This window comes from Fusarium sambucinum, chromosome II (assembly GCF_050947815.1).
Source record: "Fusarium sambucinum isolate potato_lamoka chromosome II, whole genome shotgun sequence".
In the NCBI taxonomy this organism is placed as follows: Eukaryota; Fungi; Ascomycota; class Sordariomycetes; order Hypocreales; family Nectriaceae; genus Fusarium; species Fusarium sambucinum.
In genome coordinates, this window is record NC_139293.1 from 8,001,622 (window position 1) to 8,018,930 (window position 17,309).

Here is a 17,309-nt window from a genome sequence, read left to right on the forward strand (position 1 = left end):
TATGTTCATGTAGCTGTCCGGTTTACCAAAGCTCTTTCGGCCCATTTTCCCCAACTTCAAGTCCACTTGATTTAGCGCGGAAGTGCTTTTTGCGGGACACTTACACACAAGCCTTTAACATCGGCGCCGATAGAAATCCACCATATTCTCCTTCTACCTTGTCCGAACCAAGCGTACTCGACTGGGACTTGATCTCTTTGAGACCTACATATCAGACTTCTGCAAGAAATCAACTGCTGTCAGCACAAAGCATCTTACTATCCAGCTCACGAGTCGACTGCATCTCAGACCAGTTAGCACCCCGCCAAAATGATAATTGATGGAGAAAAGTATGCTTGCGAGGCCTGCGTTCGCGGCCATCGTGTGAGCAATTGTCAACATTCTGGTAAGTCTATTCCATATCTAACACTCGACTTCGCCATGTGAGCCACTGCTTACCACGTGCCACCTCCAGACCGTCCACTTCAACATATCAACAAGAAGGGTCGGCCGGTTTCCCAATGCGCGCACTGTCGCGCTATGCGCAAGTCTCGCTCTGCCCATGTCAAGTGTGACTGTGGTGAGAAGACGAGCAAATGTGCCCATTTGCAGCCAACTGTTGACGGGCACACTGGTGAGCATCCTTCAGCCTCGAGCTGTCCTAGACCTCGAGGCGGTCGTCATGAGTCGCATTTTCTAAACCTTTCGCAGAGACGTGCTGCTGCAACCATGGCGGCCACTGTAGTTGCTCACACAAGAACGAGCCTGCTCTTGACACCGTTCCCGAGTCTGACTCGGAGCGCGAGTCCCTGACCATGAGCATTACTGGTCGCCCAAAGCCTCCTGGTCGACGACGACGAGCCAACACAGTTCACTCGGACGGGGTTCTGACTTTCGACCAGCATGGCAACCATAAACCTGCCCACAGAACCAACCGAGCTTCCCAAAAGTGTGGCCCATACCAGCTCAACAGGGTGAACTCGGCTCACAGCACTACCAGTCTAGGCGCCGACAGCATGCTTCAGAAGAGCTCGCGGGAGCCTCCCAGCAGCCGAGCGCGTGCTGCTACCAACCGAGAACGTCGAGTCAAGTCGGAAACCACTTCACCACTTATGAGCGGTACCAGCAGCTTCCAGAACTTGAACGCCAACCTTCCTCCTCTAGATCTGTCGGGCATTGAGTATCCTCCCTATATGGCCAACAGCACATTCGATCTATTCGGCTCTGGCTTCAACTCGGAGACGGATGCTCCTATGTACAGCGCCGGCCTAAGCGCGGCCTCAGTCGACTGGAGCCATTACGACCTGTCGGAGATGAAGGGCGAGAGTTTCACGCCATCAAGCTACAGCCAGGCTGGTACGCAAAGCTTCAATGGTCTGTTTGACTTTGGCAGCGGCTCGGAGCACCTGCCCCACCTCGCCAACACAACATCGACTTCGGGCGAGGTTTCTGAGGTAGAGGATTTTCTCCCCGGAGGAGATGACGACTACAATGGCCTGGATGGCCTGGGTGGTTTTAGCCGCACCGATAGCTTCATCCGACAGAGCGGCAGCGTGATGGCTAACTCGGCCGATCTAACCACCATTGATTACGATAGCTTCTATAAGGGAGCTGAAGCTGGCCCAATGGCTGGAGCTGGTCTGTCAATGGTTGAGGATGACCCAGCATTCTGGATGCCCAATTACAACGAGGGCATTGCGACAATGGACGAGAGTCCCGACCCTCTTGGCCCTGCTTCCATGCCCAGCTTTTGGGGTATGTGAAGATTGATTGAGGTTTCGAATATCCTGGCGTACATAATACCCATTCAGTTTTTTATTTTCAAGTCATTAGGGCCATGCACTGGCAGGCGTTGGAAAATACCATACGGGATGAAGCCATGGGAGATATGGCTTCTTTTTTTTACTCATTTTGCGCGAACAGCGGCAACACATATACGTTTCATGTAGAGCGAACTTACGCTCACCACCATTCGCAAACCAGACTCAGTAGAATGACGTCTGATTTCCGATGGCGATGATGATGATGACAGAATGACATTTTCATCCAAAAGGTGTCTAGACGGTTGGAGATATTGATGAGCATACTTTTTACTCACAATCGACTGGGAGGAACAAGAGATATAGAACAGGCGCAGCTGGTTTTTTGAATTATACAAGGCTACAGAGCATGGATCCATGAGATCGTGTTGGCATTCAAGCAGAGAAGAGCAGTGCAATTGGTTTGGTGAATTAGCTTTGCGGAAATATTTATGGCAGAATCGAGCTGGAAGACACTGCGGTGCCTTACATGTCTCGCCAATATGTACATGATTTATCCGCAAGGGGAATTTGCAAGTCCAAGGATGCGGCCAGGATGAGGATTCAAGATTCTATACTTGGTTGTCAGGCATTTATTCTGTGTCGAAAGACACAATTATTGCACATCGTTCTTATATCTGGCTCGATGTTTCCTGCTCCTCACATCAAGCCAAGTACGAAAAAGAGTACTTGGCCAAGATTCGCTACAACAATAGACTTCATGACTGGGACCGAGACCAACCGAGTCGAGGTCCATGAGCCAACACCAAACTACTGTTCCTTTCGCATACGCTACGAGTGATTGTGTTGACATGGGTTTGAGAATAGCTGACAGGAACTTCTGCACCTGGTTGTTATCAGCTGTTTTTTATACGTCTAATGATCTCTGTCACGGATCTCATAGCAACACGTCGGACGTCCGGAGATGATATGAGTCGACGTGTCGAAACACGAGTGGGATGGAATACGTGAGAGAGCATGTTCATTATCTTGGCTTGATGCCCATTCGACAGCACTGGCAATTACCCGGGCATGTATTCAGAAACAATCGGCGTTTCTTTCATATTAACTAACATCACCTTATTGGTAGCGCCAACACGCGCCGCTATAACCATGGCCACTCTTCCCCGACTTTGGACCCCCATCATTGCCTGCCTCCCCGGTTGTCCCCCGGATCCTGGGAGTTATGGGGGAAGGACATGGCACTCGTACCAGGACATGGCCTCGACATCCAACTACATGAACGTAATAAGATCTTCCGATTTTACATTCTTCGCAAACTATCGATCAACAACACACCCTGTGAAATGAACACAAGTCGTTCGGTTCGGAGTATCATCACGATGAGCGTTGAACAGCCCCACCACGTCCAACGAAGATTCTTCAACATACATGCATGTCTATGTTTGCTTTGTTTAGGCTCGGACATGCATACAACCTCTTTGCTTTTTTCTTTTTCGTGCTGTGCATACATCCATCGCTGGGTCCCGGTCCGGCATCAGTTCAGTAATGCAGGGCCTGGCCTGGTCTATTTTCCTTAACCCTGACATGCAGTTGGAGGGGGCGTATATCAAGCGTAGAAGGTTTCTGTGCGGCTTCTCAATACCAGTTCAGGTACGCGTACGTTAGTAGGTGTCTATGACAACTGGCCGGTAGCCTCAGAAAAAAACTGTTCATCCAAGCCGCTAGTAGAAGCCGTTCCAATACTAATCGTCCATCGTCTTTTAACTACCGACTGACCGACAGATTCACAGACACACCAATCGATCACTAATAACTAGACTAGTCTAAAGATGAAAAAAAGGCTTTTATTTGATAAGGGCAAGTTACGTAAATCCAATCTCATCATTACTCTCGTCACGTCTTCCCCGATCCTCGGAGGTAGAAGTAGACGATGTACGTGTCGATCAGGCACAACTTGAAATATGCACGATTTGACTTTTTTCTCAAGAGACAGCAGTAGCTTGAAGGATCAACTGAATTACTAAACTCTATTCGAAGCCTTTTCTGCAGGTGAAATGAATATTCGGTTACAACACCGTTTGATAGGATAGTCAAACAAGATAATCTTATTTGATACCACTTAAACATCTCCGTAATAGCATCTCAACAAAACTAGACGCCATCATTCACGGTGCGAGCTTTGGCGTCATGTATCATTCTTCGTCATCAATCCCCATTTTCATGAACCCCGGTTTATAACAAGTGTCAAACCGGGAATACTAATAGTACAAGTTTTCTTGCCCCAAAACAACCCAAGCACAGGCCTTCCCGTTGTATTATAGCCCCCATTTACACCCTCTTCCAATTGTCGGTTTACAGTCCTCGGGGTATCAGAAAGTTTAACCATAAGTAACATAAGAGACAAAATTAACAAATGAATTTATGCTCTTTAGACCCCTGAGCTCAGAGGTCAACTTTCTGTTCTCGAAGAGACAAGACCTACTAAGCCATCTCCAGATATCCCAATGCCAACGATGGACCAAAAGGAATGTCATCGCCTTCGTGGGCTGTGGCCAGGTCTGCCAGATGTTGAAGTCCCTGACTCGCGGTTGCTTCCACTGAGGAAGCTGGCCGCAATTTGTCTGTGAGCTTCTCACGAACACCATCCCATACCGTAGCGGGTTTATCTATGATATCCTTGATCAGTTGCGTCGCTTCTTCTCGCGATCGGTCCAGTTTGATCAGTTTTGCTAGAGACATGGAAACAAGCGCCACAAAGTGGTTAACGAGCGGGCTACGCAAATAGTCGTTTGCGGAGAGAAGATTGATGAGTTCCTTGGTAGCCCACATCGTCTCTGATGGAGTGGCTCCTGGGGTAAGCAGTATTACGAGGAGCCTGCAGTGCCAGTATGCCATGTGGACCATTGGGTGCGATGCGGGTTCAATGTGCGCGGGTAGATCTTCTCGATAATTTTCGATGTAATCCGAGAGAATTTGAGCCGTGTTTTCCTCGGTGGTCGAGGCTCCGGGCTGCAAGGTCGAAATGGCATGCCAGAGGCGACTAAGCAACTTCGAAAGTCCTGGGAACTGGTTAGCGGTTGCTGCTTAATCAAGAGGGTTGAGCCGTCACTTACGAACGAGGTAGAAACACACCTCTCCGAGGATGTTCTCTAGGCCAGGAGGAGCTACCACGCTGCGATCTGGTATAAGCAGCAGCTTTCCTGTACCAATGGCATACCAGCGATCCATCAGAATTAAGGACCACCATAGCTGTACAGACAGTGCATCATCTGAATCTGGCTCTACGAGCGACTCCATGGGAGTGTATCTCCATAGCCTTATCGAGCTGGCTAGGGCGATGGCGCGTGTCAGAAGGAAAGGTAAGATAGGCAGTGATCGCATATCGGCATCAATCACAAGCAAGAGCAAGCTTTGCCCATGAACGATGTGTGCAGCCCGTGTAGCAGTCCGTTTAGCCGTGCTCTCGTCGCTCTCCCATTCAGAGAGGAGCCAGTTGGCAAGTTTTGTGTCGCCACCGGATCCCACGACAGCAGAGAGAGCATACGAAAATGCGTTCTGAAGAGACACTGGGCATTGCGCGAGTAGCGACTGCATCCGCTCCTTCGTGCTGGGTAGTATCGGATAGACAGGCTGAAAGCTGGACAAATAACTGAAAGACGATTAGCTACAGAAAACGCAGCATGTCACAATTTACTAACCTGTGTAGCATGGTTTCATCAATGTCTACATTTTCGTGAGCATCGGGCATGGAAACTTCCATAGGAGCCACAGGCGGCTTGGCAGGCGCGCTTTCGGGCTTGAGGAGGGGTGCAGGTTGTGGTACTAATGAGCTATTGTCATAGGATGCGTATGCTTCAGATGTTCCTGGGGAGGCTTGGATTCTATGCTCAGATCCCCATGGAGTCTGTCGCGAAGGTGTAGTAAATTCGTTGGTTGAGATACTAGAGAACGGTCTTTTGCGAGCAGAGTCATCGCTCTGACTCGGTCGGGGCCTGTCTGTAACGAAGAGTCTGTCGATGTCGTCCTGGCTGATACCTCCATCTGATTCAAGTTTGTTCTCGATGCTATGGATACGGTCTGCCAGCTCTTTAATGTATCTGCGATACGTTAGTTATTCAGGGTTACCATCGAGACGAAAATATACGTACCCCTTACTGGGACCTCGTTTTTGAGGTACACGGCTGAACAAACATCTGATAGAAGACCTTGCACAGCTCGAGCAGGGAGCATCGCCAGTGTCGGTCTGGGCATCACACTTTATCTTCTTCCTCCGGCATTCATCGCATGCTCTTGAAACCTTTGACCTCTTCCTCGGAGGGATACTGTTGTCGATTGGGTATTGGGGAGCCATAGTCGGCCCAACAGAGACAGACATGGCATGCGATACCATCGGGTCGCTTGTAGGAGTATCGTGAACATATGATGGCGTTTGTTGCTGATCAGGTTCAGGATGGGGCATGATGTTTCGCAGATTGGGGTCCTCAACATTCATGTTGGGATCCGTGGCAGGCATCATGGGTGTCCCTGCCAGACCATGGCCCAGCTGTGCTGCTAACTGAAGTTCCTCTAGGTTGGCGGGACGAGAAACGTGCTGTTGGGGAGCTTCTGTTTCCGGTTGTTGCAGTTCACTTTGATCATGCTCCTGGACTTGTACATGTTGGACTTGTTCGGGGACTTGATGTTCGGACTGTTCGTGGTGGTCATGATGCGCCGCGATACCATCGATCCTCTCTTGATGCTCTTGGGCGCCATCTCGGCCGGCAGTGTTGTAAAAAGGACCGGATTCCATGGCCTCAGCTCCTGGTGAAGGATATGTGATGTTGCCATCGGTATCAGGTTCCATTTTTGTGGCCATAATTATGTTCGTCTGAGTACACAAATAGTACTCGATTGGGACTTGCGGGGTATTAAATCGTCACTCGGGATGGCAACATGCGCCTGGTATTAGGAAATTAGAGCAATTCTTCAATGATTCTAGTCTTGATACGCGATATATACGCGATATATACGCGTTCCACCAAGCTGAATCCTGCGCGACGCGCAAATATGTCACTGGACGAAGGCATTGTTAGCAGCAGTTCAACCCGATGGCGACTATAGGTCAATGTGAAGCTGGCAGCAAGCGCGATAACAAGATTGCGTTCGTGCTGTAAGATGGGGAAACTATGTCTTGGTCTTGACGACTTACACGACTTCTTGTTCTGGGATCTCGGAACTGAATAAATGCGACGCCTCGACGGAAGAGGAAGAACTCGGCCCCGATGACTTCAGGCACTTTGTGTGGGTGTTTTTGACAAGATCACGGAGAAGGAAGAATTTTTCGGAGGGCGGTAAATGCTCGGTTTGTGTTGTGCTTAGTCATCCACATACCCTAAAGCAAATTCTCGAAGGTTTGGCGACAACATGTTAGGGTTGAACACAGTTTGCAGTAAATAACCTGCTTCTGTTTCATATGCCTGAGGTTAATTCAAGTGTTCAGGTGGACCACAGTTTTGATCATGTCTAAGTGCTGTGCTTCCCTTGTGTATTTCGTGATGTTTTATCTCAGAAAGAAATAACTATAAATATTTGTAGAGCGAGATTGACTTGCACACACTCCACAACAGCAAACAGAGCAGGCAATTATTAAGGTATCAGAAAAATTAACTGCTGGAAGCATGAGAGACGAAACTAGTATGTCAGTTTATATTCCTTACACTATAGTTCTTACATACCTTATTTTCATACGCTGAGACTTGGAGGCCAAGTTTTCTGCTACCCACTGGACAATGTATCAACATTACCTAGACAACAGACCCAAACAAGAGGTATCACTAAATATATCCTTACGGAAGCACCTAGTCCGTACATAACACCTCAATCGCAAGACTAGAAGTATTGGTCAGGAGACCTCAAGGACAAAATTAAGAAGCTAGGTGTTTATGTTGTGCATAAAGGTATGGGAAACCTAGGGAGGTAACTTGCGAGCAAACTTGGCAAACTGTAGACTTGCATATGTAGGCTAACGGCTAAGCTTCAGACTATAGGTATAACATAAAACACCTATGATTCTATAGGTTGTTAAGGTTTGCTTTGCCATCACTGCTGCACCATAAACCTGTCTTACTGCATGGAAATGGCACCCTCTGCTGGACCCTCGTTCTTTGTTTCCTTTACACTGTATGGTGTCATTCCCACCTCGATCAAGAAGCAACAGAAAAAGTAGCTTTATTAAGGTTCAAGATCTAATGTTTGATAACAAGAAACTAAAGGCAAAATATCCCTGACACCTGAAAGTTGGGGGTCAAACCAACGTCGAACTGCCTATCTTTGTCTAGCGTATCTGGCAACACGTCGATATGCACCAGAACCGCGAGATGTTGACTGGTTTGATTGGGAAATAGCTTCAATGACAGAAATAGAAAAAATGGTCGGTTCTGCAGATCGACTGAAACATTGACAGGGGACTGGATGATTAGATGACATCCCTCCCACTTACAACAACCGGCAGAAGACGTGCAATTTCCCGCCTGTGAATTCACGGATGATGCAATGATGTTAATCTTCAGAAGTTAGTACCCGCATGTCTGTCACGAGCAGAGCATTGATTGTAGAATCCGAAATGTTTGTCATCCAAACCTCAGCCCTATTGACAACTGAGTTTTTCGGACAGAGGGAGAAATCATTCATGTTGGTTACGGCGTATAGCGCGGTTAACCGGAGCTCCAAAACGAGGCGGAAGCATGGGCTTGCTGAGGCTTGATCGAGATTGTCTTAATGTCCTGTGCGCATGGTTGGTGATGCTCAGTACTACTATGATTGAATGGACTTCTTTGTCCAGGGCCATGGCGTATCATCGCGAATTCTACAGAGTATTGTACTCGGACTGACCGGGTATTTCATCGCTTCCCCAGGTTTAGATTCCTTTGTCCAAGAGTGAGGACAAAGCTCTACCTGATCAATCTCTTTTGACCGTACAAGTAATCCGAATTTTGTTGATCACTTATGCACCAAATTATCCCTGTCCCTGTTAAGCTGCAGGTGTAAATTAATTACTGTAAGGATGTTTCTGGGGGAGGAATGCAAGCACTAGAACTGGCAACATGATGGTCGAGACCTAGGCATTGGCCAGGTACTATCTTCGCCCTTGATACTCTCTGTTTCTACAGAGAGTTACTGCCAGGTTTTCTAAATTGTTCTCGGGTTTCTAGACCCTGTTATCCACTCGGCAGAACCGGGACGTTGAGGCTGTCTCAGCGATCCCTGACAGCCGCCGCCTCCGCGAATGGATACATGTTTCCCGCAGCGGAGGCTAGCGGGTAATGAATAACCTAGTGTATGTACCTGGTCTCTTCAGCAGCCTCTGGGCGAAGGGAATACATGTGTACCGACCAACTAGTAGTCCAGGTATGTATTCATGTTTGCTTCTTTCTGTTGGTTCGAGTCCAAAGAGGCGACAGTACGAGCCAATGGGATATTACAAAACCATCTGACAACTTGTTAGAAAAAATGACAACTGAGTTTGGCTGGTGTGTTACATGTGTTTTGCTTTTGATCCTTTGACCGTTGTCATATTTGACAAGCAAGAAAACCGGACGACAATTTTTATTAGACCGCGAACATTTTAATTGCCAACGAATGAAATCGCTTAACAGCCGGCATCAAAAGTCCAACACGAGCCATCTGTAATTCTACAAGCTGACAAAGTCGTTAACCCAAAAAATTGGTCCGAGTGAGAGGCCGGAGGCGTTGAAAACATGGAGACTTAGTTGCTGAACCAGGCCTGCTGGGGTAAGGACAGGCGAGTGGGTATCGTCAGCCCAGTGTCTATGAATGGTATCAGGGCGCTGAGAACAGAATTGGATGTGGTTGCAACGGGAGCGGCAGTCATAGCGACATACACAAGGGGAAATATACCCCTGAAAAGGAACAAGAATGATCACCTACCTAATTTCGCTGGTGGTTCTAGAAGCTAGGAGTCTTGGTCACTCAAATCCAAGTGTTGGGATCAAGCAATGCAAACAGTTCGATGAATCCCAAGATTCCTTCTATTCATGTTTATCTCTCAATTAGCTTGTCTTTTAGTTACCTTCTAGCCTTCTAGGCTTCTTTAAAGCCCCGTCTTTTATTTGTCCTATGCTTAAGACTGTTAAAAACGGCCCTAACTCTCCCTATATCCGCGCCCATAAAAAAAGGACCCATAGTGCCTCACTGACCTGCCGAGCGAACGTACAGGAGGTTGCACTCCAGTAAAGGTACTACGTAGTATGTCAGGTATCCTTGTCATTTGTCTCACGAACCAGCGAGCTTATTAGTCGATTCGGCGAGTTATCAACACGGCAAAAGTCCCCTTACCCTGCCTTGTCTGTTTCTAAGGTTTTGCATCGCATCCACTCTCTCTTTTCTCTTGTCTCAGGGTCTTGCTTTTGCTTTTAGTTCCATCCTTCCTCTTCTCTTCAAGCTTTCATCCCTTTCTCCATTCCCTGTTGAAGCGCCCTTGTCAGCAACACTGTTATGGCATCATCGACTGCTTGTCTTCTGCCTTAAGGGAAAGGCCGTTCTCACACACTTTCAGCATTGGGTTTCTCAACTTCTTTCTTACTCGCATCACACGACGTTTATTACAGCTTCAATGACGCTTGCGAAATAACCTTTTCTGTTGTATTACAACCGCCGATCTACGTTGGAGTCCTTCCCACAACTACTAAACGCTTAATTTCTTCATCCCACCATGTTGTTGAGTATGGATGTTATGAAGGTGCGAGACTGGACATATCTCGAAGATCCTCCACAAGACATTGGCCCAGCTCGACATCTTCTCGAGGTTTACAGCAAAATTCCATACCATGATTTGGACGGCCACATACGTCGAGTTGTAAGTTCACAAATTCCGCTTGCTTTGTTGTTCCTTGCACAGAACTGACGTGACCTTCTGCCTTCAGCGAGAGAAGGCTTGGTGCGTCTCACAGTACCCTTGCGTTGGACGATGGAAATTCTTATACATCCCAGACCCCAAGGATCCTCGCTATCAACAGGCTCTTTTCCGCCTCAACGTTGCTGGCTCTAGGGATGTCCTTCTTGATCTCGGATGTGGCGTCGGGCAAGTGATCCGACAATTCCGTGCGGATGGGGTTGACGGCGCTCAACTCATCGGTACTGATCTGCAGTCCAAGTTTATCGACATTGGTTATGACCTTTTCCAGGATCGACACCAATTAGGCGCTTCTTTTGTTGCCGGCGATATGCTGGATCCCGAAGACAAGGAAATGGCTTCTTTACGCGGCAAGATCACCATGGTCCATGCAGGTAGCTTCTTTCACCTCTTCAACTGGATTCAACAACTTTATATCGGCAAACGCGTTGTCGAATTTCTTAAGCCAGGTACCAGAAACGCAATGATCTACGGCCGCCAAGTCGGCACCAATCATCCAGGACCAACATCGACCAGCACTCGATCCTCTTATTTGCACGACCAAGCGAGCTTCCAAAGACTTTGGAACGAAATTGGCGATTTGACCAAGACGCGATGGCAGGTCCAAGTCGAACCCACAGGAGAGGCTGTATCCAAAGTACCTGGCTTTAGCAGTCATACATTCCCAGTCAACTTTACTGTTTACCAGGTATCATGAGACATGAGCGAGGCGCATCATGCTCCCGTCTCATTTCTCCATATTACTGGGCAATTTGACCCTATTGCGAAGCTTGTATCCAGCCAAGCGACTTTTCTACTCTGGGTTGGTCAACTTATCCCCAAATTAGCGCCAGTGCGTTTGGCATCATAACGACTCAGATTCACCACCAATATCACAAAATAGTGAGAAACAACTATTGGAATTTCTTGGTCTTGCCCGCACTTATCCCTCCATTCCTTCTAGACTCGGCGGCTCACAAAGAGTGCCCGCAGGGTTACTAATAAAGCTTATTTTAGCTGGAACTAGAAAGGGGGCAACTGCCTAGCCTTCACCGATAGGCATCGGCCCTCGAGCTGTCTACTTTCACAACTAAATTGTATTGATCGACATGGCCTTCGCCTTGTGGGACCACGACTTTTCGGCCTGCGGATATAACTCCACAAGCTTCTTGACACTCAAGAGTCGCTTGCGTAGGAGCTCCTAATACTGGCCGGGCGCGCCAAAAACAACAAACTATCTATAACTGACGGTTTATTCGAGAGCCGGTACTACCCGAAGAAATGATTTTGCCTACACTGGGTAAATTATTCGAATGATTGATGAGACATGATGATATTGGCGGCGCTGGGTAATGCGCGGTGTTCGTGATGGTGAGCTAGTTTGACTCATGCTAGTCCTTTTTTATTGGGCGTTCAACGATTTGGTAGCTATACATGGATTAAAGTGAGAGAAGGCAAAATATAGACTGGTTTGGTTTGGTATGATTACCTACTGTTAGATTAATAATTGCATAATTGGCACTTTTGCCTCTATTCCCTTTATTTTGTTAGTCGCGTATTGTTTCTTGGCTTACAGGTCATGCTTTTGTGCTAACCACTTACGCATGAGGTCCAAGACTCTAAGATCCGTGTACTCCAGCTTCGTGGACGGTAGGAGTATCCAGGTAGTTGAATTATACGCCGTAGTCTTATAAGTGTACTTTTAATTGACGGGGTGCATTTGTTCCCAGCTTGATGGGCATCGGAAAATTAATCGCTGAGAGCATAAGGGACAAAATTAGTACGTCAGCTTATGCTACTTTATCTTAACTTCTTAGGTAGGCTCTTTATTTTTATACACTAGAGCTTAGAGATTAACTCTTGTAAAACCCACTGGATAGGGCATAAAGTGATGAGTCCTTTTAAAGATGCTATACCATCAAGATCAAGACCCCCAACCCTAACTTCTATACCTTAGAATTTGGATAACTTAATAGACTTCGCCTCTATAAACATTCTCACACAAGTAGGTCAGTAGAACAACTAGCTACATTTTATAAGTCATAGTTTCAATAGGTAGCTAAGCCCTCAAAATACTCAACATTCTCAACTGCGACTTTAAAGCTCTATGGAGACTCGTCATAGCGCTGTGATTTACATCTGAATGTTGTGATTCACTGAGGATCTGATGTATGATTCATTGAGGATCTGATGATGTTATAATTCACTTGGGATTTAAATATCGTAATTCACTGAAGAGCTTAAGGAAGGAAGATACCTAGGCATAAACGCGTCAACTTCGCGCGCCGGATTAACATCGGTTAAAGCCTATTGTGCTGCCCCTCCATTGAGCTTGGGAGCTTAGTGGTCTTGGGATCCCACTTCCGTCACCAGCATCTATCTCTATCATTAGCACCTTTGTAAAGCTATGCGCCTACAAAGAATGCCCATATTTTGCTACAATGGATGCCGATTGGGATGAGGTATGTTACCTGTGTAGTACCTAGCTACTGTATATTCAAGTCGATAAAACAACAAACCCCCGAATACATCCCCTCACATCTCTCTGGACCTATTATTCATGCGCATACTTACACGCCTTCGTTACAGGTCACCCGGATACCCTTTCCGCCTCCGGGCGTGCACGCGATGCCGACGCCTGTAACTACTATGACCTTCGACACTGTTCAGGAACTTCTTTGGACAGGCAACGATTATGTATGGGAAATTTTGAAGCCTGAGCGTTGTGGCTGGGCTCTTGCTAATGGAAATACCAGGGTCGAGTTACATCCTTCTACGGCCCCGAACTTCAGCGGTACACATCATTCAAAGCGCACACCTCCGCCGAAGGTCCGGTCCGCCAGATACTCGTCAATGAAAAGGGTGTCGTAGCCTTGGGATCTCAGGATCTTCACATGGCCATACGAAGGGGGTTGTATGTATGGCATATCAAGTAGGAGAAACCCTCGATATAGATACGAAAGGACTCCCAGTACTAACCATAGACAGGCATGATGATATGAAAGATTTACGATGTATGAGTTTTACATCAAAGGGAACGGCAGAAATCGTTGCCGCTGGCTGGCAAGATACGATGCTTGTTATTGACCTCACTAAGGGCAATGTAGTCAAACAAGTGAGCAGCGTGGTTCCGAATGTTGGAAACCTTTCCTAACGAACATCAGGTACCTACCGAACACCAGTACACCATGATGAAGCGTGGGCGACTTATATGCGCAGCTACCAGAAACGGCACTGTCAATCTCTTGGACCCAGTCACTCTTGCGGTTGTCAAGTCATGGAATGCCCATTCCGCATTAATCAACGACATGGACGCGCAGCACGATTTCATTGTCACTTGTGGTTTTTCACTTAGGCCGGGCCAGGGTTACATGCTCGATCCCTTCCTCAACGTGTTTGACCTAAAGAAAATGTCATCTATGCCCCCTATTCCCTTCCCAGCAGGCGCTGCCTTTGTGCGAATGCACCCGAGAATGCTTACCACTAGTATCGTGATATCCCAGAGCGGTCAAATCCATATCGTGGATCTGATGAATATTAACACTAGCAACGTCCGACAGGCCAACACCCTCGCCTTAATAGGCATGTTTGAGATTGCACCTTCTGGTGATGCCATGGCGTTGACGGATTCTGAGAGCAATATTCACCTGTGGGGATCACCATCAAAGCTTCGTTTCGTGGAATATCCACAACCTGTCGAGTTTGCAACCCCGCAAGAGCCTGTGCCCAACATTGAATGGACGGACGAGACTCCTTTGAACACAATTGGCATGCCCTATTACCGAGAGGTTTTAGCCTCTGCTTGGCCAGCTATTCCTTGCGATGTCGGGGCACCCCCCGTCAAATTCGACGCACAGTTTATGTCAGGACTCAAAGCCACCGAATTCGGACTCTATGGGCGCAATACCAGAGGATTACGGAGGAACCAGGTTGAGAACACGCGCAACGTGCACAAGTCGGGTAGCTCTGGGCTCAAGCCCCCTAAGTTCCTCAGCGAGAAGGCTCGCGAGCTTGCCTCTAGTAACGTTGCGGACTCCGATGATAGAATCGATGAGTTGCTTGGTAAACTTGCCGCTATGGAGGTTGAAAGCAAGAAATCCGAAGTGCCCCTTATGTATCGGACTGTCGAGATTAAATATAGTCGATTTGGAGTGGAGGACTTCGACTTTGGATTTTTCAACAAAACCCGTTACTCCGGCCTTGAGACACACATTTCTAACTCATACGCCAACTCTCTCTTGCAGATCATGCATTTCACTCCCGTCATACGAAACTTTGCTCTTCAGCACGCTGCTACCTCTTGCGTAAGCGAGATTTGCCTGCTTTGCGAGCTTGGATTTCTATTTGATATGCTTCAGAAGGCTGAAGGCTCGATTTGCCAAGCAACGAACCTGCTCAAGACGCTTAGTAGCCATCCTCAAGCGGGCCCGCTTGGCCTCCTCGAAGAAGACCCCCATGGGTCATCTCTTAACGTGATGCTTCAGGGGCTTACTCGCTTTCTTTTGGACAAAATCGTACACGACGGCAAGGCCATCAAGCCAGCTTCGCCCGATATAGACCAGGTTTGTGAAACACTTCAGGCTTGGATGTGACTAACGCAACTAGGTGCTGGCTACCTCCGCAACAACTCTCATCAAGTGCATTAATTGCAGAAGCGAGTATACTCGCCCGGGTTCAACTTATGTGAACGACTTGCTTTACACTTCTGCTGTAAGTACGACGATCTAGTGGGTAGCAGAAAAATTGGCCTCCTAAGTCTTAGGTTACGAAAATGAGTTGTTTAAGAACTATGGTCTAAGGAACATAAAATGACCTACTGCTTTCGTCTCTTATGCTTCCAGCGGCCAATTATTCTTCTGACGATCCACCTAATGAACCAAAAGTTAACGCAACCAAACAGGCTGGGAACCGAGGTGCCAAGTTGCCACGCATCACATTCTCTCAAGTTTTAAAGAACAGTATCGAAAGGGAGACAACTTCTAAGGGATGGTGTAGTCGATGTCAACGGTACCAAACTATCGCTACCAAGAAGGGTATCCACAGCATACCTGAAGTGCTTATGCTAAACACAGCTATAACGAACCAAGAGCAACGGGCACTTTGGTCAACCCCAGGGTGGCTGCCTGAGGAGATTGGAATCATTGTGGATAGAGAACAAATGTTCTGCTATGAGGGTGAAGATTTGAAACTCCATCTCCAACGAGGCATGCACAAGATAAAAGTGTACTCATTGACTGGTATGGCCATCAATATTGAGAGTGGGCAGTCGCAGAAATCACATCTTGTGTCAATGGTCAATGGTAAGTTATTGGGACTCCATTAACGCCGTCCTATGACTGACGAAAAGCATAGTGGCACACGTGGAACCAGAACCACAGGAAGAAAGCCGATGGCATCTGTTCAACGACTTTTTGGTGAGATCTGTTAGCACAGAGGAGGCACTCACTTTCAACACATCTTGGAAGGTTCCTTCGGTTGTTGCATACCAGGTGAAGGACAAGATCAACAAAATTGACACAGAATGGAAGAAGAACATTGATACTTCTATCCTATACCAAGACTTCAAGTATGTGCCGACCCATTGTTGCGCTTCATTTTTGCTGACATTGTTTAGTCTGAACGCAGATCCCGCAACAAAGACGTACCGGGTGCTTAATCCTGATGATGAAGTCCCTGGACCGGATACAATCATCGCGCTCGACACCGAGTTCGTTTCTGTGCGACAACCTGAGATCGAGATGAACTCGGACGGTGAAAGGGAGATAATCCGTCCTACCGTACACGCACTTGCTCGGGTATCTATCATCCGTGGCAAAGGTGAAGATGAGGGCGTGCCATTTATTGACGACTACATCAACATCAGAGAACCAATCATGGATTACTTGACATCCTGGTCGGGAATCACCGAGCAAGATTTAGATCCTCGAGTTTCGAAGCACAGCCTTCTGTCACTGAAGATGGTATACAAGAAGATGTGGATTCTTCTCAACCTCGGATGCAAATTTTTAGGTCACGGACTTAGTCAAGATTTCCGAGTTATCAACATACACATTCCCAAGTCCCAGGTCATTGATACGGGCCAATTGTTCTTCCTCAAGTCTCGACTACGAAAGCTATCACTGGCCTTTTTGGCATGGTATCTTCTTAAAGAAGATATCCAATTGGAGACGCACGATTCCATCGAAGATTCCCGGACAGCTCTCAAGTTGTATAAGAAGTATCTCGAGTTCGAAGATGCCGGAATCCTCGATCCGATGTTGCAGGATATCTACCGAGTGGGTAGGGAGGTAAATTTCAAGCCACCCCGGAAGGATAACCAGCAGGCGCCAAGGCCGGACACGCCGCCTCCTCCTTTACCGAGCGCCGATGGCTCGGCGGAGCCGGTCACACCGGTCAGGCATACCAACTATTTGGCACAAACACCCGGATCTGCATTTGGAGGCGGAGGTGGTTGCTGGACACCAGGAAAAGGATCACCACTACCATCGTAGGTCATAGAAGGTAGGAGGGGTCCTAACGAGGTTTTGGAAAATGACGACGACGATGAAGAATACTACACAGCGGAAGAGTACAGTAGCTCGGATGAAGACTACGAAACGGCTGAAGAATAGCTGTATGTATGTATTCTTACACTATTACACTCAGAGCATAGCGGTCTTTATGAAAATAGCCTAAAA

General features: G+C 47.5%; 4 protein-coding genes across 4 annotated transcripts; 3 read left to right on the forward strand and 1 right to left on the reverse strand.

The window, feature by feature from the left end:
- Positions 1-309: 309 nt before the first annotated feature.
- FSST1_009545 (copper fist DNA-binding domain-containing protein) lies at positions 310-1,742 on the forward strand (the record flags this gene model as incomplete). Its single annotated transcript, XM_083226529.1, has 3 exons — positions 310-385; positions 455-613; positions 691-1,742. 3 exons carry the CDS (start codon positions 310-312, stop codon positions 1,740-1,742), a joined length of 1,287 nt encoding a protein of 428 aa, XP_083085506.1.
- A 2,481-nt stretch (positions 1,743-4,223) lies between these two features.
- FSST1_009546 (uncharacterized protein) lies at positions 4,224-6,597 on the reverse strand (the record flags this gene model as incomplete). Its single annotated transcript, XM_083226530.1, has 4 exons — positions 4,224-4,801; positions 4,856-5,391; positions 5,441-5,839; positions 5,891-6,597. 4 exons carry the CDS (start codon positions 6,595-6,597, stop codon positions 4,224-4,226), a joined length of 2,220 nt encoding a protein of 739 aa, XP_083085507.1.
- A 3,855-nt stretch (positions 6,598-10,452) lies between these two features.
- On the forward strand, positions 10,453-11,350 carry FSST1_009547 (class I SAM-dependent methyltransferase; the record flags this gene model as incomplete). The annotated part of the gene is made up of 2 exons (XM_083226531.1): positions 10,453-10,596; positions 10,664-11,350. 2 exons carry the CDS (start codon positions 10,453-10,455, stop codon positions 11,348-11,350), a joined length of 831 nt encoding a protein of 276 aa, XP_083085508.1.
- Positions 11,351-13,073: 1,723 nt separating this feature from the next.
- On the forward strand, positions 13,074-17,243 carry FSST1_009548 (poly(A)-specific ribonuclease; the record flags this gene model as incomplete). The annotated part of the gene is made up of 10 exons (XM_083226532.1): positions 13,074-13,094; positions 13,222-13,329; positions 13,389-13,546; positions 13,621-13,747; positions 13,797-15,194; positions 15,238-15,342; positions 15,533-15,932; positions 15,985-16,198; positions 16,247-17,024; positions 17,124-17,243. 10 exons carry the CDS (start codon positions 13,074-13,076, stop codon positions 17,241-17,243), a joined length of 3,429 nt encoding a protein of 1,142 aa, XP_083085509.1.
- Positions 17,244-17,309: the final 66 nt, after the last annotated feature.